We start from the raw sequence: 22500 nt of genomic DNA, 5'->3' as shown, positions 1-22500 counted from the left end.
CTGCATGACGGTCGGGTTGCTGTATGTTCTAACGAGTGTTGGGGACGACCGCGTGGCCGAGTGGACGAGTGCGGCGGTTAGGCGGCGCTGGCGGGCGGGCGAGCGGCCCCGCACCGTTGGTGATTGGTCCCGGCGCGGAATTCGCGGGCTGTCTGCTCCACGGATGGCAGCGGCGTGCAGAAGGTGGAGTGAGGGGACGACGAGAGGCGCAGGGGGTAGACGGGTGGAAGAGTGGAAGAGGGGAAGAGGGGAGGAAAATGAAGGGAAATGAAGGACAAAGGACACGTATGCACACACACGCACGCAGTCACACACACACACACACACACACACACACACACACACACACACACACACACACACACACACACACACACACACACACACACACACACACACGACACCTGGCCTGCTGTCGTGTGGGGAGTCCAAAGGAGAGCTCTGTGGGGAGTGGGCTGGCGAGTCAATGTTGAGCATGGAGCTCTCCGTCTCAAGCTGTCGAACACTCAGCATGTCCACAAACTGCACGTACCAAGGGAGATGACACACCATGTCTATGTGTGAGCACGCACGTGTGTTTGCTTGCTTTGCTTCCGAAACGTGTAGTTGTGTGTGTGTGTGTGTGTGTGTGTGTGTGTGAACGTGGAGTTGTGTTTGTGCGTGCGTGCATGAAATACAGCACAGCAGCACTTGAATGCCACGCTGCCTTGTACCTCTTGATCGAGCTGAGCGAGCGAGTCTGCAGGAATGCGCGACTTCACAAACGTCAAATACTCAACAGCAGTCCGGAACACCGTTGCTTTGTCCGCCTCCTGCATACACAACACAGCACGGCACAACACAACGCAGAGCGCAGCGTGTTGAGGGGTAGTGGTGAGAGTGTGGCGCGCTGGCAACCATCAGCAAGCTCGCTGACATGTGTATCACTGGCAGAGAATCGACAATGTGCCGGTCCCCACCTTGACTGTCGGTACGAGAAGACGAAAGTTGTTGCAGCTTGCCACAATGTTCGCCCTGTCACCCAAACCAAGCACCAAAGCCAGCCAGTGAGTGCTGCGAACTTGCTTGCTGAGCCGCAATGCAACACAACACGGCACGCACGCACGCATACACGTGCACTCGAGACCAGCGACCACAACACGTTTCACACGACACACGAAACACGCCACCGCCACCACCACCACCGACCTTCTGAGCTTTTCCTTCTCTGTGTGACCAAGCGCTGGTTTTGCTTTCTTCCGTCCCCTCCCTGACACACAAACGCCACACACACACACACACACACACACACACACACACACACACACACACGTGTGTAAGTCTGTATGCGCTGAAGCAGAACATGTTGAAGAAGGCAATGGAGCCACTGCACAATGCACGCACCCACACGCACACGCAATGCACGCACACCTCACACGCACACACGCAATGCACACACACACACACACACACACACACACACACAACATCGCCTGCTCACCTTTGAGTTGCGAAACGGATGCCTGTGGCTGAGGCAGCGTTGTCTGATGCATCGAACACGGCGAGCAAGAAAGAGGGTGTGCAGGATGTGAGGTCCGGCTGCAACAGCGGGAAAAATGCACACCTCCTTGCACGCACACGCACACGCACACGCACACGCACACGCACCAATGCACGAACACGCACCCATGCAGGAACACGCACACGCACCCATGCAGGAACAAATACACCCATATACGAAAAAAAAGTACAGGCACACAAACACACGAAGGCACGCGTTGCAAATCACCACACTGCTTGCTCTCCTCCATGCGTCGTACCAACGACGATACGCACCTTCTGCGTGAAGATGTTCGTGTTGACCTGGCCGGTCGGCAGGGGCCAAACAAACGATTGTTGTCCCCCTTGCTGCTGCTGCTGCTGGTGGTGTTGGTGTTGGGGCTGTGGTTGCTGCTGATGCTGTTGCTGGTGCTGCTGTTGTTGTTGCTGCAGCTGTTGCAAGAACTGGTACTGTGTTGGGGACGCAGGCTGGAACTGTGAAGGGCTTGCTGGCTGACGTGCCTGCTGCATCACACTCTGCTGCTGCTGCTGTGGCTGCTGCTGTGGCTGCTGCTGTGGCTGCTGCTGTTTTTGTTGCTGTTGTGGAAGGGAGAACTGCCCGGATCCTGTGGGCGAGAAAGTCGGAGAAAAGCTCTGCTGCCTTTGCAGTCGTTGTTGTTGTGTCTGCTGTTGTTGTTGTGTCTGCTGTTGTGGCTGCTGTTGGGTGAAGCCTGGAGGGGAGAACGCCTGCCCACGCGAGAGCGGGGTGGACTGCTGGTGCATCGACAGGGACGCATCGGGCACACTGCCGCTCCGGGCACGCTGTAAGGAGGTGTGGGATGAGGTAGCGTGAAGCTGCGCTAACAACAATGACGCAGGGACAAGCAGCTGGGTTTAGATACGCTACAGACAGTCACACACACACACACACACACACACAATATGGCCACTGAAACGGCACACACACACACCCTCACAAACACATACACCCTCACCCACATACGCACACCTTCACACACACACACACACCCTCACACACAAACACATACACCCTCACACACACACCAACGTCAATGACAACGACTTCAACAGAAACGACCACGGCATGCGTGTGCGGACCTGTCCGCCGGAGGTGAGACAGTAGCGCACGAGGGACTCTGGTTCCGAGAAGAGGGAGCTCGAGTGGTTCAGAGAGCCGTGTGACGCCTGGCGCCGATGCATTGCCGACGACGACGACGATGACGGCAGCATCGCACTTGTAGGCGACACGGGCGACTCCGGGTTGGTGTTGGGGAGGCTGTTTGATGCAAGCGGGGAGCTGTGGCGCGGCGCAGCGCGTTCTGATGGCGAGAATGTGGTGAAGGGGCCAGTGGACGTGTTCACATCAGTCATGGAGGACGACGAGTTGACGGAGGTGAAGCTCGTATCAGGCATGTTGCCCATCAGCGCCTGTGCATCAGCTGTAACACAGTCCATGTGATACCGTGTGTGTGTGTGTGTGTGTGTGTGTGTGTGTGTGTGTGTGTGTGTGTGTGTGTGTGTGTGTGTGTGTGTGTGTGTGTGTGTGTGTGCGCGCGCGCGCGTGCATGTGTGTGTGTGTTAGTGATGTATGGGACAAAGGCGGTGGAGGAGGGTGTGTGGAATATGGGGCTCTGAAAATATAACACGACACAACACAACGCAACGCAACACAGAAGCACATGTACACACGCATACAACACACCGTTGAGGAACTGGGCAAATGGTGTCCACTTGTCAAACTGTTCCTTGAGCGCCTGTGTTGTGAAGGGCTTTTGCAGCATGTCATTCATGCCGTGCGCCTGGTAGTCGCTCGTCGTGCCTGAAGAACACACACACACATGGAAGAAGAAAGACAGGGTTTTGGTGCGATGTGAGAAAGGAGTGGGCTTTGACAGCAAAGTGAAGGGCTTTAACGTGCGTCATACTTCCCATGCTGCTGGAATTTCGGTCCCGTGCACCACAGCACACGCTACACGGCCACACAGCACCCCGCAGCGTGTACCTGATGCTGTGAAAGCGATAATCGGGGTGTAAGCGTTGAGCTGGCTGTCTGATCGAATCTGCTGCGTGGCCTGCACTCCGGAGAGACCAGGGAGGTGGATGTCCATGTAGATGATGTCAAAGTGCTGCTGTCTGCACAGCTGCAGCGCCGACTCGCCGTCAAACGCCTGCACACCACAGAGCGGTCCATCAAAAGGGGGAGGGGGGAGGTGATGGAAGGGCGCGTGCGGCATACGAAACGGCGCAAAGCGATGTGGGCGAGAGGGTGTGAGCTTTCGGGCACATTACAACGCTGATATCATCGGCTGTGGCGCGCCACAAGGTCATTGTTGCTTGCATATCATGCCTTGTCTCCACACACACACACACACACACACACACACACACACACACACACACACACACACACACCTGGGCGATTTCGGTGGTGAGTTCGCGGAGGAGGGTACAGATGACGCGCTGTGTGAGGCGATCGTCCTCGACCACAAGCACGCGCGCCGCTTTCTGCACTCGCGCACGACGAGATCGAGGGGTGGGGCAAGGGCATGCGAGTTGGAGTAAAGATGCAGCAGTGAGAAGGAGATGGGATCGGCGACACGAAAAAACAAAGCTTACACATACACACATACACATACACACACGTACACACATACACATACACACACACACAGAGGGACGACCAGCTATCCTAACTGTACAAGCACACAAGACTACAGCACTCAACCACAGCCAACCAACGCAAACTAACAGCCCACACTTTCTGCGAATGTGCATGTGTGTATGTGTGTATGTGTGTGTGTGTGTGCATGACGTACGGGGACTTCAATGTCGAGGTCGAGGACATCCATGTTGAGATCGCCAATGCCGGAGAAGTCGAGCGCATCAAAGTCAATCTGCGGCGGTGGCTGCTGCTCCTGCTGCTGCGCCATGACGACGCACAAGGACGCACAAGGACGCGCATTGACGGGCATTGACGGGCGTGGCGTGTGGGCAGGGAACACGTGCTGACGTGAGTGCTGTGTCTCCTTCAGCCATTAACAACAAAGGCGGAGGGGTGATGGGGAAAGAAAAAGAGAAAGACAGCGCACATAGACATGTACAGCTCAGGGGGAGAGAGAGTGTGTGTATCCCGCCTCACGCAACCACACAACCACACAACCACACACACGCAGCCACACAACCACACACATTCACACACATTCACACACACACACACACACACACACATACACAAAACCCCCCCACCCCCGCACCTGAACGCGCTGGTTGCCCCATGTGCGGATGCAGTCGAGCAGGGTAGTCTTTGTGAATGGCTTTGGCAGGATGGCACTGAAGCCTGCTTCTTTGCACGGCAGCGATACCGCCGCCTCTGATCCGGTCATGGCAATCAGCGCCGTGTCTGCGTTTGCACCCGTCGTTCTGCGCACGTGCGTGTGGTTGTTGTTTGTGAGGTGCCAATGCAATGCGAATGGCACCAGCAGCTACAGAGAGAGAGAGAGAGAGGCAAATCGCAAGAATTCAACTGTAAAAGCAACAAGAGGTCGGCGTGTGTGCCCATGCATCCCCTCCTTGCTCCTTTCGCCGTTCTTAGAACCCCCCTCCCCGTCCTTTTTTTTTCTCTCTCTCTCCACCTTCACACCTGATGGCTTTGGCAAGAATGAAGCCGTCAGAGACGGGTGGGTTGCACGCTGTGTCAACATCGATGAGGATGAGCCCAAACTTGGCATTGCCACACGCAGCCAGCGCCTTTTCCGCATCCGGCACCTGCAATGCACAGATTGGCAGCGTGGAATTAGGAGTCACAGCACAGCACACCCGCACACCTCGTCTGTGGCACACCAGCACAGCACGGCATGGACATTGTTCTGTGGAACAGCGGCCCCAGCCCACCCAGCATACACGTTCACAAAATCCTTCTGACCAACGAACGCACGGCCACGCTCACATTGACACACACACACACACACACACACGCACACGCACGCATGCACGCACACGAACGCACACACACGCACACGCACACACGCACACACACACACACACACGAACCTGGGTGTGAGGAACGCCGCTCTCCCCGAGCCAGGCGTGGATCAACCGCTGCAGGTCTCCATTGCCATCAAACACAAGGCAGTTGCAGTCCATCTGTGACCACGGATGTGCACGAGGTCGTATGGGCAGCGTGTACGGGGTGGGTGGTAAGATGACAACATGGCACAGCAGCAGCAGCAGCAGCAGCAGCAGCAGTAGCAGCAGCAGCAACGCGCGTCAAACCGCACCTCAACCGCAAAGTGTCTCACACACATGTGCACAGAGAGAGAGAGAGAGAGAGAGAGAGAGAGAGAGAGAGAGAGAGAGAGAGAGAGAGAGAGAGAGAGAGAGAGAGAGAGAGAGAAATGCGAGTGCGCAGCACATACACGTTCAAACACACACATACACATGCACACAAATGCGTACACAACGCACACACACACAGACACACAGATACATACGAATGCATACCCCTCCCCACCCGTGCACACGTGCCTTGTTCAACTTGAGGTGCAAGCTACGATGAGGGACAAAAGGTGCCGTGCGTCACGTGGCACGGTCCTCTTCGCACAACCACCAGCTCGCCACACAGAAAGATGGGCTTGCTTGCTTCTTCGTGCTTTGTGCTTGCTTGCTTGTGCTGCCCGTCTGTTCCACAGCCAGCCAGAGCAATGCACGCCAATAACCAACAACGAGCAGCTGCCAGCAGGCAAAGACTGCTGCCAAGCAAGGGCTCAAGGAAAGTCGAGAACAGTCCCCCTGATTCTTGCGCGCCTCCACACTTCTTGTGCGTGCGTGCGTGTGTGTGTGTCTCTCTCTCTCTCTCTGTTCGCAGCCTCTCTCAAAACCACACAACAGCAAGCAAACAACACAACATCCGCGAACAACAACAAAATCAACTCTCAACCACCCCCAATCAAGGTCAAAATCCTGCAACGGAATGGACAAGCAAGCAAGAAGCAAGCAAGCAAGCAAAAAGAAGCCAAGGCGCTCTCTCGCTCTCTCTCGCGTCATGCACACAACCGCCGCCGCACATACAAACACAAACAGCCCGCGTTGCTCTTCTGCTCTTGTCAGCTGTGTCTGCCTGGGGCAAATAACAATAAAAAAAATCTGGGGACGACGTCATGCGGACATGCTATCTACCGCTGGTAAAAACTGCAGAAAATATGACAAATTCCGGGAGATCAGCATATGTCTGCGAAGTGCAACTCTTCCCGCCCCACCCCACAAAGCAATGCACACGCACACACACACACGCACGAAAACAACACAACCCGCGGCACGAGCTCCCCAAAAAAGCCAAAGGCACGACCGCAAGCAAGTCAAGTTTCCTCTGCCAGCCCCTGCCAGCCAACCAACTCTGCTCGACCCTGCCCTGCCCGCAGCTACAACTCTCTTCAACCCCCCGTCCCCCTCAGCGCCACTCGTCCGGAACCCTCGCCCCTCCCCCCCCGCTTTCGCCTCCTTCTCCACACGCGTCCGCCTTTCAAGGCAGTAGCAACTGGGAGCGAAAACAGCGCCCAAAATCCCCAGCCAATCAGCCAAGTAGAAGTCAAAGTTGCAGCAAGTCCACATCATCCTACTCGACAGCTCCACTTGACAGCTGCAACCCCGTTGCCTAAACCCGCTCAAGGTACGTTTGTGCGACACCGCTGGACGGCGTGAGTAGCCCCCGGCAACTCTGCTGGCTCGGTACGCGTCTCTGGGTCTTGCTGATCAGTCAAACGAGCCAATCAACTCCTACTTCCAACTGTCGTTTCTGCTACTCGAAGGACTTCTCCCTTTCTCCTTCTCGACTCGCCCCTGCCCATCACGATCACGAGCCCTTAGAAGCTCGGGAAGCCCGTTTTGCTCGCTCAGGGCTGATGTGCACTGCTTCTGAGCACCGCCTAGTCGTGTTCAGACCCGCGTTCCACTTTCACCATCCCCCTTCTACCCTCGTCTTCCTCTTTCTTCGAGTCTTTGGTGGCTGCTCGTACTCTGTGTCGTTGCCTCCCGCTCTGCTCCTTTGTTGCTCGAGTTTGCGCTGTCCTTGCAAGCCTGCATGGCACCTGTTCCTTTTCTACGCCTTGTTTGCTGCTCCATGGGCCTGCTGTGCCCGCTGTTGTGGGCATGTGGTGCTGCTTTGACGTGCTGTACGCTACTTGCTGAGCTTGCAAGGCTTCTTAGTGGCACAACTTTGCCCTGCCCTGTCTCCCTTTCTCCCTGTCTCTCTTTTGTCGCTAGTACCGAGGCCTGAGCTCGGCTGCTTTCAACTCGTTTGTCTTCTCCTCCCCCCCCCCCTCTCCTGCCATGTGCTCCTTCTCTCCTGCCCTCCTGGTCTTTGCGCAACCTCGTCAGACTCACTCACGCTCGTGTCTCCCTCCTGCTCTGCACCTGCAACCTCGTATCCGCTCCAGAAACCCACCATCATGACAGCGAATGCCAGACGAACCAAGGACGACGTCGACGCTCTCCAGAGCAAGATGAAGGACGCTGACGAGCTCTCTTCCAGCGATGACCCGGAGTCGCCAGGAGGGTCCCAACCTCCCCTCAAGCGCTCCAAATCCTCCACGCCCTCCTCGTCCTCGTCCTCCCACTCCAAGTCCAGCAAGTCCTCCAACTCCACCGGCACCTCTAGCAACAGCGCTAGCACCAGCACCAGCACCAGCACCACCAGCAGCAGCAGCAAGAGTTCCAAGTCATCCAAGAGCTCCTCCAAGTCAAAGTCATCCAAGTCGTCCAAGTCATCCAAGTCAAAGTCAAAGTCTGCCGGTAGCAGGCGAACTGGCTTTGGTACCGCTGCGAAACGGTTCGTTTTTTGCCACGTGAGGTTTTGAGTTTGCGTGATGTACGGAGCGTGGGTCGGGCATTGTGCCCGTGGCGCTATTGCACTTGCTGTCGACTGCAAGTTCCACTCCACAAATCCCCTCTTCGCTGGCGTGCCTTCCTTCTTCGACTCGCTCTTGCCTCATCTTGCCTAACCGTTTGCACCTGCCCCAACTCTTCACCTGCCCTCTGTTGCCCACTGCTGTCATTGCCCACCCGCCCTCTGCATCTGCCCTGGGCGTGTATTTCTTCGCTGGCACGCCCCCCTGCCGCTGTCTCACCCTCCGCCACGCGCTCTTCCATGCTTTCGCCGTGCGCTATTGAATTGGCAGCATCCAGCAGGAGATGAAGGAGCTGGCGTCGGACCCTCCCCGCAACTGCAGGTTTGTGTCATGCCCTTGAGCGCTGCCGAGTACGCGAGCGTCCGAGTCGTTGATTGCCCTTGTGGCCTGGTTCGCTCACTCACAGTCGTACCCCGGTCTGTCTGCCCATCTGCCTGTGTGTGTGTGTGTGTGTGCGTGTGTCTGCCCCGCCTGTGTCTGCCTCTCTTCCTTGTCTGTTTCTTTCTATGTCTGCGGTTGTGTGTTGCACAGTGCCAGTCCCAAGGGCTCCAACATCTTCGACTGGGGGTCAACCATCATGGGCCCTGAGGGATCGCTGTATGAGGTCAGTCAGTGCTTGCAGGCAGCACGGTGGCGTGTGCGCGTGAACCAGAGAGGCGAGAGAAATGCCTACTCGAAACGGGGGGTGGGCTGGGATTGGGTGGGTCGGTTGAAGTACGGCAGCTTGAACGACTGCGAACACATGGTTGCCTGCAGGCATTTCAGGGCCTGTGGGGGCTCGGGAGGCTCGAGATGGTTGTGTTGAGAGCGGCTGTCTGAGGTTGCGCCGAGGAAGAGGCGTGTGCGGGGCTGGTTGCTTGCAGGCAATGGCACTGAGCTGTGGTGTTTTGCCTGTGAGGAGCAGAGAGAAGCTCTAGCCGCACCTGCACTAGCGTTCGCACTCACCATCTCATCTCACACGTCTTCGGGGTTGTTGTTGCTGTTGTCGTTTCGCTGTCTGGCTGCGACTGTGTTTCTTGTCGTCTGTCCTGCATCTGTAGGGCGGCATCTTCTACTTGGACATTGTGTTTCCACAAGACTACCCGTTCCGCCCGCCCAAGGTACGTGTGTGTGTGTGTGTGTGTGTGTGTGTGTGTGTGTGTGTGTGTGCGTGTGTGTGCGTGTGTGCGCGTTTGTGCTGGCGTTGGAGGTAGAAGTGCGCGAGGCATTTGGCTTTCGCTGCTTGCTTGTCACGCATGTTTGGTTGTCGCTGGACATGTGGCTCACTTTACGATGGTACGGTCCTTTCTTTGTGCAGGTGACCTTCAGGACGCGCATCTACCACTGCAACATTGCCAGCAACGGCGCCATCTGCCTCGACATTCTCAAGGTCAGCTCGGCTTGTGTTTTGCCACAACAACACCTGTTCCCACACGCAACAAATTCACACATGCACACAAGCATAAGCACAGGCACACGTACACGAATGCACACAAGCACCACACACGCACAGACAGCCACAGAGGCACACGCACTGGTGCACCCAGACAGACACAAGTGCACCAGTGTACGCGCTTTCGCTGTGCTGTGTAGCTCACGCGCCTGTCCGTGACGCTGTGTATACGTTTCACAGGATCAGTGGAGCCCAGCCCTGACCTTGTCCAAGGTGCTACTGTCTGTGTGCTCCTTGCTCGCCGACTGCAACCCAGGTGCGCATGATGGCAACGAATACACCTGCGCTTGGGATGCGTGTGCCTCTTGCGTGCCTCTTTGTGTCTTGCGGTGCATGTGTCTATGGATGTATTGTGTTGGGCCATGTCAGAAGCTGACACCTCCATCTATGTGTGCGCGTGTGCACAGAGGATCCCCTGGTGCCAGCAATCGCGCAGGAGTACATCAACCAGCGAGGTACGTGATTGCGAGTGGACTTGTGCGTATGTTTGTGGCTGTGAACGCTTGACCAATTGCGAGCTTTGCGTCTTGTATTGGTGTGGGCGTAACTGTTGTTCGTGAGCGTACGCCGCTGGTTGTATGACATCATGTGTCTGCGTGCGTGTGTATGTGTGTGTGTGTGTGTGTACGCGTGCGACATCATGCGCCCACGTTCATGTGACTCACACGCTGTGCATGCAAATGGGCAACACTCGCAGAGGTTCACGACAGCAAGGCACGCGAGTGGACCAAGCTCTACGCAACCTAAATGCCAACGCCGTGTTTTGATGCATGCGGGAGCACCCCGTTCTTTAATGCATTGCCGCCGTCGCTTGTGCGTTTGCGTGTCTGTTTATTTCATTTGCCTGCACGCAGCTGCTCCGTTGTTGTTGTTGTTGCTTGTGTGTACAGTGTTGTGTTTGCTGTGTTTCTTGACCTCCTACAAGCGTGAATGAATCTTGCTTCTTCAATCCTTATTTGTCCCCACCCCCTGCCCACTTCACTTTGAGTTTGATGACTGAACCACGAGTTTCGTTCGTATTAGCACCCCCTTGTTTGCTTGGTGTCGTGTCGTTTGTTTCTTGGCTGTGCCTTGTGTGAAGCAGCTCACGAAATGGAGAAGCATCCCCAGCCCACGTGTTCAGCCAGGCTGCTGATGTGCAGCCTCGGTGTACTCGTGTGCAACACTTGTTGCTTCTGGTGGATTTTGCGTGCACCGCGTTTCGTTCTCTTCCTGCTCAGGCCTTCAGGCGCACTTGATATGTGTGTGTGTGTGTGTGTGTTTCTGTGTTTGTGTGTGTGTGTGTGTGTGTGTGTGTGTGTGTGTGTGTGTGTGTGTGTGTGTGTGTGTGTGGTCCTATTGGCTTACACCTGCTGAAGTCCTTAATCAACGAGTTTGTGAATGTCAGTCACCTCTCTCAGTCTCCCCTGTTTGCTTGCACGAACTAAACAGCAATGAAGAACTTTATGGTACTGGACATCTGGAGGGAAACGGACAGATGTGGAACGTGAAACGGTGCAGGCGGCGGTGGTTTAGGGAGAAGATGGTGGGGGCCAAGCTGAGTTTAGTCAGAGTGGCAGGCAGGAAGATACAGACACACAGGCCAATTGGAAGGGGGGGGGGTTGGATGTGGTGTACAGAAGCCAGAGGGTACAGAACCGCACAGTGCGTTTGATTTAAGACCGCGGCTTCCTCCAGTTGATCGCAAAGGCACATGGGCCCCGTCTTCATGGTTTGTGTGGAGTATTGTGGCTTCAGGCGTTGTTGCTCTTGCAGGCTTTTCATCCTGTGTGCTTTCGTGCTTTGCTCTCTTGCCTGCCTTTCGTGGCTGCGTTGTTGCCTTGCTCTTCCCTTGTGGCCTTTTCCCTTCTCAGCTTCTCTTCGTCTTGTTGCGCTGTTGCTTGCCTGCTTGCTTGCTTTGTGTTGTTGCTGTGTTTGCGTTTGTTTTGCGCTGTTTGCTCGTCGTGCCCCTCCCTCTTCTTTTTTTCTGTTGCTGTGTGCCTTGCGACTTGTGCGAAACGCGAAAATCAAGTCCGCCGAAAATTGGCAACCACATTCGGCAAATTTTACGTGGAGTTTCTTTGATGTATTGCAGGAGGGTTTCTAATTGTTCGGGCAATTCTGGCTCACGCGCAAAGTGCGCATGTGCCTGGCGAGCGAGCTGATGAGCGTTCTCGCGTTGTCGTTGTGCATAGGTGCGTGGTCTTCTTCTTGGTCTGACCTGCTGGTGCGGTGGCTTGTGGAGGGAAAGGGATTTCTGTGGGTAGTGCAGCTCACCCACGCATCGTGCACGACAAGAACAACAACACAATAACAACAACAACAACAACAACAACCAGCACACGGCAAAGGTGGACCTTGTGCTCAGCTTAAATGGATTGTTTGTGGTGTGTGGTTGTCGCCTAGCTGTTCGTGTGTGTCGACACAACCACTGATTGGGTCATGTTTGTCCCGCTGTGCAGGTTGCCAGCAGTTGGACATTTCTCAATCAAGTGCAATCCATTCTGCAATTTGCAAACCGTCCGTGCAAACAAAACCGTGCACAGTCGTGAAACCGTTTTCGTTGCTTGATCTCGATCTTGATTGATTGTTGTCGTTGTTTGTTTTGTGGGTTGTAGTTTGCTGTTGAGGTGAGCTGTTCATTCCACCCGCACCACCTGCCACACGGGACGCACACAGACGCACACAGACCACACAGTACACACAATACACACAATACACACAGTACACACAGTACACACACGCAACAAGGAGCCAGCATGAAGTTTGAGGTTGTTGCTTCCCTGGATCACGAGTACGTCGAGTGAAGGATTGACACGCATGACGTGTTTGTCGCTTGTTTATGTTTCAGGTCCTTCACAGCTGCCGATGCAACCTCTCTCACAGCGATTGCTGCTTATTCCATTGCATGTCGGTAGGTTGCCATGCTTCACAACAGCGATTCGGAAAGACGAGAAGGAGATTTCCGTGGGTCGCAAGGATGGCACTGTCGCGGTACGTGCCAGGAAAGGAAGTAAAGGTCATTCATTGGTGTTCTCTTGCAGCACACGCTTCAAATTGAACTCCCATCCTTAATCCTCACACCATGCACTCTCACACGCACCCTCACACGCACGCACACACACACACACACACACACACACACACACACACACACACACACGCACTTACGCACACACACACACACACGCACACACACACACATGCACACACACACACGCACAACCTTGCTTTCTTACGCCCTACCCCCTACTCATTCCTCCGTCGGTCACTGATCCTCATGGGGCTCATGCAGGTGTACAAGTTGGAGGATGCCACGCTCTCCCTCTCAAACATCCTCGAGGCACCCTCAACGGGGTTGCCCATGCCAGTCATGGACATCAAATACCTTCCGCCGTCGGCTGACAATGCCCTCGGCAACATCGCCATCTGCGCCGGTGCGTGCACACACGCATGCGCACTGCGCACCTGTTTGTTTGTGTGCGTGTGTGTTTGTGTATTTGTATTTGTGTGTGTGTGTGTGCGTGTGTGTGTGTGTGTGTGTGCGTGTGTGTGTGTGTGTGTGTGCGTGTGGATGTGCGTGCGCGCACGTTTTTGTGTATGGCTGTTGCTCAAGCACTGTCACACATGCCATGTGCCCACCGTGCAACTGATTCTCACTTTGTGCATCGCACCGTGTTCATGCGCCAGACGCATCTGGGTTTATCCGGGCATGGCACACATCCTCCGCGCAGATTTTGCACTCCGTTCAAAGTTCGTATGCTTGGCACCGTTGCCACCGCCGTTGGTTGTGTGCTCTGTGCTACATCGAATACAGCACCGGCAGTTCTCACCATAAAGTGGGGTACCCTTGTGCTTCAATGCCGTGCACAGGCAGGTCCAAGGAGCCCGCATTCACGTGCATGGATGTCAGCGAGACACAGGTGCGATGCATGGATACCTGGAAGCGTGAGCGCGCGCATGCGTGCGCTGTGGAATGAGTATCAGCGACCTCATTAGCAATGGCCAAGATGGCACGTGCGCGCATGCTCATGTCCCTGACATTGATGTGTGCCCACAACCCCCTGTATCCACATCAGATCGTTGCGTCCGGCTATGATCACCTCCTTCACGTTTACGATCTCGAAACCTTCAAGCCGCAGCAAACCCTTGGCATGACGTACGAACACGCGCGCGCGCGCGTGTGTTGTGGATGTGAGAGTGTGTCGTGGATGTGCGTGTGAGTGTGAGCGAGTGTGTGTCGTGGATGTGCGTGTGAGTGTGAGCGAGTGTGTGTCGTGGATGTGAGTGAGTGTGTGAGCGAGTGTGTGTCGTGTATGTGAGTGCGTGTGTATGTCATGCGCGCGCGTGTGTAGTGTTGCAGCGATGTGGTTTGTTTTCCATGATGCTGTTGTTGTCTCACCCGCGAATCATACACCCCCCTCTCTCCATACCCTCGTCCTTCCCTCCTGCGCCCCTTTCCCCCACACAGGACGGCCGAGCTTGGTGCCATGAGCGAGGAAGGCATCATCTCCCACACCAACCGCGTGTTCTCCTGCTTGTTCCACCCAACAGAGCGCAACATTGTGCTGTCTGGCGGCTGGGACCGCACCGTCATGGTGTGGGACACGCGGCAGCAGAACCCCGTGAGCCATCTTTCGGGGCCATACATCGCCGGCGACGCCATGTCGTTTGATGCCTCTGGCGATAAGCTGTACACGGCCAGCTACGATCCGCACACAGGTCTTGAGTGCTGGGACTTTCGCAACCTCACCTCGGCCTGGCGAAGCTCTGGCGACCAGGAGACACACCTCTACAGCTGCAAAGTACGGTCTTGCTCTGTGTGTATGTGTTTGTGTGTGTGTGTGTGCGCGTGCGTGTATGTGCGTGCGTGTATGTGTGTGTATGTGTGTGTGCTGTGGCGTCGGGGATTGATTGGATGAACGAAGCGTCTCACTCTCTTTACCTTCGCTTTGAATAGGCGAGCAACCACGGTTACGTCGTGTGCTGTGGCAGCCAGCCCAACCAGACACTTGTCGTCGAGGAAACAAATGGAAAGGTGCGGTGTGCTTGTGTGTGTGTGTGTGTGCTTGTGTGTGTGTGCTTGTCTGTGGATTGTGTGCGTGTCTATGGATTGTGTGCGTGTCTGTGGATTGTGCTCACTCAATCTCATCACCCCCCTCTGCAACACATACACACACATACACACACATACACACACACACACTTGAATGCTCGCTCCATGTTCTTCTCAACACACACACACACACACACACACACACACACACACACACACACACACACACTCACACTCACACACACACACTCACACACTCGTACACTCGTCTTCAGGTGATTGGGCGGGCGCCGTTTGAACATGCCCTGTTTGACATCAAGTTGTTACGTGACGATTCACATTTCATTGTCACGGGCGATCAAACGCTGTCCTTGGTGTCCCTGTCTACCACCGCCGCCACCACCTCCTCCGCCCAGTAAACGTTTGCTTCCGTTGCGAGACAGCGTATGCACTCACTGTGCTTCACTGGTGTAACATGCCACGATGTGGATCACATGTCACATCATCATTTCGCCCACAGCCGCTGCGATTGTTACGTGATGATGTGATGTGAAATGAGGTGATGTGATGTGACACACGCAGCAGTTACATTGCACGCGTCAGTTACACATGACATGCGAGACGCACAAGGAGCAACAACACAGCAAAGTTGAATGATGGACAGCCACAGGACGTGGTTGATGGTGGCCGCAGTGCTGTCACCCTTTGGGATCGGGGCCGGGGTGATGAGCATCACGATTGCCGCCCTCTTGTTCAAGACGCTCGCGCCGCCGCGGTGGAAGGAGTCTGTCAGCTTGGGGCCAATGGGCCTCCGCAGGAGAGCAAGCAGAGCAGCAAAGCCTCATGGCGTGCTCCCACTCCTCATAGCACACACTACAAGCACAGAGACAGAGCGAGCGCGCACGGCTGACGCCGTCCCACGCCACCGAGCAGCATTGGAGCACCAGCCAGTGAGTCTGATCGGCGTGCTTGTATGCGTGCATGTGCTTGTGCATGTGTGTGTGTGTGTTCATGTGCGTACTTGAAAGTTAGACGCCTGTGCATACACACGCACACACATACGAATGCAACCGCAAACGTGCCTGTATGCGCACACACACGCCTCCCTAACACGCATGCACACACACACACACACACACACACACACACAAACACACACACACACACACACACACACACACACACACACACACACACACACACACACAAACACACACACACACACACACACACACAAACACACACACACGCACACACACACACACACATCCACTTGGATAAGGAGCAAGGTTCAGAAGACACCACGTCGTCGTCATCGTCCTTAGGCATTCGTCTTCAACACTGGACGGAGTGGGCGCGTGCATTACCGAGGTCGCCACGCACAACACTGCTGAAGCAGGTGCAGAAGGCCCGAGCACGTGTACCGTACACCATCGTCACCAAGCCCAGCATCGCTCTGAGCTGGTCCCTGGTCCGGGTCATCTACGAGCACCAGCGCCGGTACCATGGCGCCGTACGGGCAGCCCTTGCCTGCTGGGGGCGGTGCCTGGTTATGGCGGTGATGGCGGGCAGCGTGGACGAGGTGCGGCGGGTCAGCGACAACCGCCTCATCGCCGTGTGCCAGACGGTGGTGAAGGGCAGCACGCTCCGTGCCATGTGGTTCTACCAGGACACCGAGGCGAGCCAGCTCATGGTGTGGTTTGCGGTGCTCACCATGAGCGTGCAGCGCGGGATACAGATGGGCTGCCGCTTTGTCGACGCGGGTCCGAGCGTGCGCAGCAACGTCGCCGACCTCAAGTCCAAGTTTGGGTTCACCAGCACAACACGCTGGACCAGCCACTACGACGGGCCCTTCCGCACACCACTCCCGCACAGCCAGCTCCACCTGGTCACCGAAACTGCGCAATCATCCACCAGCTCCAAGGCAGCAGCGTCACGCACTGAGCCGCCCTACCACAACAGCACACACAGGGCTGAGAGGAGGAAGAAGAAGATGAAGAGGGAGCGGAAGCACACCAGAGAGAACGACAACGACAACGGCAGCGGTGTAAGGAACAAGGGCATCAAGAAGGGAGATGATGAAGGTGGGCAAGAGGAGAGGGTTCGACAACATGCTAGTGAAGGAGCAAAGGCCGTGGGTGCAGCAGACCAACGGCAGCAGCCAACAGCAAGCGGGCCAAGTGTCATGCGACAGAGACAAGCTCGGGCGAGAGTTGTGGCCACCATCTCCAGCGCCACTTGATTTGTGTGTGTGTGTGTGTGTGTATGTGTGTGTGTGTGTGTGTGTAGCATTTCAGTTGCTCTTGTTTCTTGTCTCGCGACGCATATGCCAGTTGTTGTGGTTTATTGCCTCGTCATTGCCTCGGCTTGTTGTTGCCGATGGTGTTGCCGGCAAACCGTGTAGGCACATCACACAAGACACAAGATGTCCACACATTGAAACGACAGGTGCACACAAGGCCACGTACACACGCCCGTAGGCGACAAAACAGAACCCACATCAAACACTCAAGAGAAAGCATTTCACTTGACATTGAAGCATCCCGCAACCGCACGCACGCGGGTCATTAAGATGAACACAGGCCAGCCACCGTGTGGCATCGTATGTGGCAAAAACATGGAAACAACACCACAACAACGTCAACAGGGTGTCAACTCTCTCACACACACACACACACACACATTCACATCACGCATTCACATCACGCATTCACACACATTCACATCACGCATTCACACACATTCACGCATTCACACACACGCATTCACACAATCACAATCACACACCATGTCCTCTGTTCACGGTGTGGCGAGAATCTCGGAGATGACGGCGTTGAGAGAACCATCGTGGCGCTTGAGCATGGCGTGGAGGAGGTGCGGGTTGGCGTTGAACCCCATCTTCAGCAGCTGAAACACCTGGTCCGTGTACGGCCCAAACGGCTGGCTGGCTTCGCGTGCATCCGTTGCAGAGGCATCCGTCTGCGCTGGCGTTGTTGGCGCTGCACGCGTTGCACCGTCACGCTGGCCATTGTCACCTTGCTGGCGCTGCCTGCGGAACCGCTCATACCGGCCCTGACCCTGGCTGTGGGAAGCGGCGCAGGCGTGGTGCGTGGTGGCGTGAGGCACAGAAGCACGAGCACCAGCAACCGCGTCACCACGGCCATCTGCTTCGCCAGCGTCATCGCCATCGTCGTCATCGTCATCGCTGTCAGGCGGGTACTGGCCATTGCGCACATCCTGGATCAGGGGCGCATCGCCGCGCTTCCGCGTGGCAGTACCCGCAGTGGCGGCGGTGGCGGTGGCAGCGCGCTCCTCTGGCGCAGCCTGCTCATGGCGCTCCTCTTGCTCGCTGCTGTTGGTGGCGCTTGTGGGTGTTTTCGGGTTGCTTGCAGGCACATTCGAAGCCCGCTCCGTGGTGGGAGCAGAAGTGGCTGTTGCTGGTGTCGTCGCTGCTGTTGCTGTCGTCGTGCTTTCTGGTGCTGTCGTCGTTGTTGTCGGCGTGCAGCGCTGGCGAGGGCAGCACTTGGTGGCGCCGCCAAAGCCTGCCGCCCAGGGCGCACACGAAGGGGGAGCGCATGGCGGGCCACCAGGCGCGCAGAAGGGAAAAGGGAAGGCAAACGGGAAGGGCGAGCCATCTTGGCCTGCCTTGCACTGCTCCTTGCCAGCGCGCACAAACTGCTGCAGGAGCGGGTGCTCCACGAGGACGTCAACATCAACGCCATCAACCCCAAGCGTGTCCTTGACAAAGGCCTGCAGGCCTTCCAGCCATGGCGCGAGTGGGTGGTCGGCGTTGGCGTTGGCACTGCTGCCATTCTTGCCATGAGGAGGACGAGGCGGAGGGCAGCAGCGGGAAGCGCGCTGGGTGGCTGCAAACGGGCAGCCGCGGGACTTGCGGCCCCCACACGACCGCTCTGGCTGCTGTTGCTGCTGCTGCTGCTGCTGCTGCTGCTTGGTGGTGGTGGTGGTGGTGACAAAGAGGCGGAGCGTGTCGTCCTGTGCGCTCTGCACAGCCACGAGGAGGTCCTCGGCATCGCCGATGGTGATCATGTCGTCGTCCTCGTCCTTCCACTTGAGCTGCCACTCCTTGCCGCCGAGCGCGGCCTCGAAGCTCTCCTCGATGCGGTAGCGCAGGAATGCCGTGTCAAACATCTGCTGCATCCACGGCCAGCGCCGCACCTCGTCCCCGACATACACCTTCACGGTTGATGGCATCGCAGGGAGGATGTTGGCCGTGAAAGCGGCCGAGGAAGAAGAAGGAGAGTGCTGGTCTTGTCCGTCCATGGTTGCTTGCTTGCTCTTTTGCTGCTTGTTTCTGTGCGCGCAACGTCGAAGGTGGTGCCGCTAGCTGTGGTGCTCTTTTGGGGTCTTGGTGCCGAGGCTGATGCTGAACTTGTGTCGGCGTTGTTGCTGGTTGCTGTTTTGCCTGAGTTGGTTCCTTGTGTTGTGTCCTCGGTCTGGTGCGATGAGCGAAAAGAAAAAAATGAAGCTGCAGCACCGGATCTCGCCACTGATGGGAGCGAGCGCCGTGTCCACAAAACTGCCGTGTCGCGAACACATTCGTGTGCCTCTGTGTGTGCGTGTGTGCGTGTGTGCGTGTGTGCGTTCGCAGGTGCGTTCGCATAGCGTCATACTTGCAGTTGCTGCAGTGTTGGCGGTGACAGGGCAATGTAGTGGCCGAACGCCGTGAGGAACGGCCAGGATGTTCGTGCCACGAACGAACCAACAGTGATCGATCGATTGGTCGACTGATCGGTGGTTGGGACGACCGCAGCCAGCGTCGTCAGCCGCAGAGATCAGCCTTGCTGCAGTGTCACATCATGTCACTGCGTTTTTCCTTTTTTCCTTTTCCTCGCGGGTGGTGCTTCTGCGGCCTTCTGGCACTTGCTCGCAAGCGCAAGCATCCATAATGTGTGATGTTGACGTGCTGCTGACACGACACACCTGTGTACAATTATGGATCTTATGGATGACACGACATGACATGACGTCACAGAGCGAAAAACCGTCCTCTTGCCGCTGTCAGCGCCAAGTGTGAAAATTGCGTGCTTTGGGCAACGCAACACAAGCAGCAGGCAAGCTTGTCGCTCGTGTTCAAAGGCACGACACCGCCTCCTTCACACAGGACTCAGACATGTCATGGTGCTGAAGAAGGTAAGGAAGGTTTGGTGTGCATGAGAACGAGAACAGTGCGGCATGTGAGCCACCCAGCACCCATGAAGCAAGAGTGCAAGCAAAGCCAAGGAGCAAGCAAAGCCAGCAGCAGGGCGCCATCGTCGTGACCCTGCTTTGCTTTTTGCGACCTCTGGATTTTTGACGAAGATGTACACCAATTCTCCTCAGCTCAACCATCTCCACAACCACCACAAACGAACGAACGGCCATCATCGCTGATGTGACGCACTTCGGTTGCGGACGCGAAGCAAACACACCACACACAAACCCTACGAACACCACCACAACAAACAAACAGTAGACAACCCTCTCACCACCACTGCCTCTTTCCCCCGCTCGCTCTACTCAACCTACACCAACAATACAAACGGCACCCTGCAACGCGATCAAGAAGCGAGCGACGGCGGTGGTGACGACACACCACACCAACACCACCACAACAAACAACAACAGCAGCACTACCACAGCGGTTGTTCGAGGTGGGTCATGATCCGTCACCGCCTGCGACGATGGTGCTGCCACAGACACCGGCTTGTGTGGATTGCAGTGGTCGCCCTGAGCATCCTTCTTGTGATGTCGCTGCTTGCACCGTCGCCAACCCCCACCAGCGTTGATGGTGATTTGAGACAGAGGACAGGCAGGAAGAGGAGAGGGTGGCTGAAGCGTACGCTGTTTCCTACCACGACCACGACCACGACCACGACCACGACGACAACGACAACAACCTCCACAACAACAAAGCCGCCATGTGTCCCGGTCGACCTGCCCGCAATACACAACTTCACCCTTTTGAAAAAGGGCAAGCGGATACCCAAGGAGCACCCGTGGGGCGCGGTCGATGGCGTGTTCTCCTTTCATGTTCCAAATGCGCCGCACTCCCAGGCTCGCTACGACAGCCTCCGGAAGCAAATGTCATCGCAGGGGCTGTGGGACCACCTCACCGTTGTTGAAGGCCAGATCTTTCCCAACACCACCAGCGCACACGCGGGGGTCTACGCCGCGCAGCAACACGCCATCCGCACCGCACTGCAGCAAGACATGTCCGTTGCATGCTTCTTTGAAGACGACTTTCTCTTCGAGCCGTTCCGTGCACCACCAGAGGCAGACGAGGCGACCAGCGAAGGAAGCGCCCCAAGCAAGGGCCAGGGAGGAGGAGGAGGAAGGGGTGGAGGGGAAGGAGGCTCGAAGTCAAAGGCCTCTGCAGGTCATGCTGCGGGCCCAGACCCAAACTGGATCAACCAGCACGAGGCACAGGCGTACCAGGAGCACGCTCATCTCAGCGAGGCACAGCGGATGCGTCTGATCCCACAGCACCTGACACAGGCCCTGCGCCGGCTGCAGCTGCACGACCCAGAGTGGGACGCGCTGATGCTCACGGGCAACTTCTTTCGCTTCCAGCTCGCGTACAACCACACGGGCGACGGTCGCCTCATTCGCGACTTTGTGCACGTGCGTGGCTTTGGCGCGGTTGCATACTGCCTGTCCCGGCCCATGATGGAGCACATTTCCTCTGTGCTGTGGGGCTGTGGCATTGTCCCGAGCGGCACGTTTGACGGCTTCTTCTACGCCAGCGGCAAGGTGTACGCAACGTATCCTCTGCTCGCCATCCATCCGCCCAACCAGAGCTTGCGCCACAACGAAGCCGGGCCATATCTGCCCGAGCACCTGCTGTGGAAGCCGCGTGTGGACGTGTTCCACCACATGGCCATGTACTGCCCCTCACACGCCGTCGCATGCGACCCGACAGCCCGCGCGTTTAACTGCATGCTGCCGTGGCGTGAACTCAAACCAACAACAACAACAACAACAACAACAACAACAACAACCACCACCACAACCAACCGGACAACGACCAAACAGCCCATGCCAGCAGCAGCTGCACCAGCAGCGCCCAATGCACAAGCAGACGTGGAGCTGTAGAGCGTCATTTGTGAGTTGTGTTGATGATGAGTGGTGTTGATGGTGATAAGAGGTGGTGGTTGGTGTGGACGCTGTCACATCATTCCACACTGTGTTTAGCAATGGTTTCAGCCCCTAAATTCAACTGGCACCACCCAGCCAGTTGTGGGCTGGTGTGTGTATGTGTTGTGTGTAGTTGAATTTCTTTCCTTGTTGTTATCTCCACGTAGATAGCTAGGGCTTGGCCCTGTGGCATTCGTTTCGTGCGCCCTTCCGTTTCTTTGCACGCTTGTTTCTCCTTCTTCCCTGTGTTGCTGTAATGGCCGCTGACTGCTGGTGTGGCTGGCGTGTGTGTGTGTGTGTGTGTGTGTGTGTGTGTGTGTGTGTGTGTGTGTGTGTGTGTGTGTGTGTGTGTGTGTGTGTGTGTCGGGTGTAAAAAAGTATGATGCAGACGTGCAGAAGGAAAGACTATTACTTAGTTTTATTTTATTTATAATTTTTTTCTTTTTTTTTTTTATGTG

The 22500-nt window shown here is 56.2% G+C and overlaps 6 protein-coding genes across 6 annotated transcripts in view; 4 read left to right on the top strand and 2 right to left on the bottom strand.

Annotated features, from left to right (window-relative positions):
• Window positions 1–6658, bottom strand: part of PTSG_12537 (uncharacterized protein) — a 7251-nt gene extending 593 nt beyond the window's left edge. The window contains exons 1-16 of the mRNA XM_004992512.1: window positions 6064–6658; window positions 5590–5682; window positions 5180–5304; window positions 4794–4959; window positions 4356–4460; window positions 3952–4044; window positions 3542–3707; window positions 3242–3358; window positions 2638–2978; window positions 1816–2340; window positions 1481–1523; window positions 1189–1249; window positions 960–1014; window positions 714–812; window positions 405–522; window positions 1–152 (exon numbers count right to left, since the gene is read on the bottom strand). The exon at window positions 1–152 is cut by the window's left edge and continues 12 nt beyond it. Of these exons, the coding sequence (XP_004992569.1) occupies window positions 1–152; window positions 405–522; window positions 714–812; window positions 960–1014; window positions 1189–1249; window positions 1481–1523; window positions 1816–2340; window positions 2638–2978; window positions 3242–3358; window positions 3542–3707; window positions 3952–4044; window positions 4356–4460; window positions 4794–4959; window positions 5180–5304; window positions 5590–5682 (2259 nt within the window). The 5' untranslated portion in view covers window positions 6064–6658. The remainder of the gene's footprint in view (window positions 153–404; window positions 523–713; window positions 813–959; window positions 1015–1188; window positions 1250–1480; window positions 1524–1815; window positions 2341–2637; window positions 2979–3241; window positions 3359–3541; window positions 3708–3951; window positions 4045–4355; window positions 4461–4793; window positions 4960–5179; window positions 5305–5589; window positions 5683–6063) is intronic.
• A 522-nt stretch (window positions 6659–7180) lies between these two features.
• On the top strand, window positions 7181–10620 carry PTSG_07150 (uncharacterized protein; the record flags this gene model as incomplete). The annotated part of the gene is made up of 9 exons (XM_004992511.1): window positions 7181–7263; window positions 7971–8362; window positions 8712–8762; window positions 8973–9045; window positions 9482–9541; window positions 9739–9810; window positions 10054–10129; window positions 10281–10328; window positions 10571–10620. Exons 2-9 carry the CDS (start codon window positions 7983–7985, stop codon window positions 10618–10620), a joined length of 810 nt encoding a protein of 269 aa, XP_004992568.1. The 5' UTR covers window positions 7181–7263; window positions 7971–7982.
• A 1682-nt stretch (window positions 10621–12302) lies between these two features.
• On the top strand, window positions 12303–15343 carry PTSG_07149 (uncharacterized protein). The gene is made up of 9 exons (XM_004992510.1): window positions 12303–12646; window positions 12771–12846; window positions 13148–13289; window positions 13543–13605; window positions 13726–13775; window positions 13932–14011; window positions 14324–14657; window positions 14813–14890; window positions 15184–15343. Exons 1-9 carry the CDS (start codon window positions 12612–12614, stop codon window positions 15325–15327), a joined length of 1002 nt encoding a protein of 333 aa, XP_004992567.1. The 5' UTR covers window positions 12303–12611; the 3' UTR covers window positions 15328–15343.
• Window positions 15344–15492: 149 nt separating this feature from the next.
• PTSG_07148 (uncharacterized protein) lies at window positions 15493–17493 on the top strand. The gene is made up of 2 exons (XM_004992509.1): window positions 15493–15858; window positions 16191–17493. Exons 1-2 carry the CDS (start codon window positions 15562–15564, stop codon window positions 17148–17150), a joined length of 1257 nt encoding a protein of 418 aa, XP_004992566.1. The 5' UTR covers window positions 15493–15561; the 3' UTR covers window positions 17151–17493.
• Window positions 17494–17707: 214 nt separating this feature from the next.
• PTSG_07147 (uncharacterized protein) lies at window positions 17708–19244 on the bottom strand (the record flags this gene model as incomplete). The annotated part of the gene is made up of 2 exons (XM_004992508.1): window positions 18496–19244; window positions 17708–18450 (listed from the first exon to the last, which is right to left on the bottom strand). The coding sequence occupies exons 1-2, from the start codon at window positions 19187–19189 to the stop codon at window positions 17708–17710; spliced, it is 1437 nt and encodes a 478-aa protein (XP_004992565.1). The 5' UTR covers window positions 19190–19244.
• A 1745-nt stretch (window positions 19245–20989) lies between these two features.
• PTSG_07146 (uncharacterized protein) lies at window positions 20990–21840 on the top strand (the record flags this gene model as incomplete). Its single annotated transcript, XM_004992507.1, has 2 exons — window positions 20990–21789; window positions 21828–21840. 2 exons carry the CDS (start codon window positions 20990–20992, stop codon window positions 21838–21840), a joined length of 813 nt encoding a protein of 270 aa, XP_004992564.1.
• Between the last annotated feature and the right edge of the window lie 660 nt (window positions 21841–22500).

The sequence above is a fragment of the Salpingoeca rosetta genome (genome assembly GCF_000188695.1).
Source record: "Salpingoeca rosetta unplaced genomic scaffold supercont1.16, whole genome shotgun sequence".
NCBI lineage: Eukaryota > Choanoflagellata > Craspedida > Salpingoecidae > Salpingoeca > Salpingoeca rosetta.
Note: the sequence above shows the minus strand (reverse complement) of the source record. Positions and strands in the feature narration are given on the sequence as shown.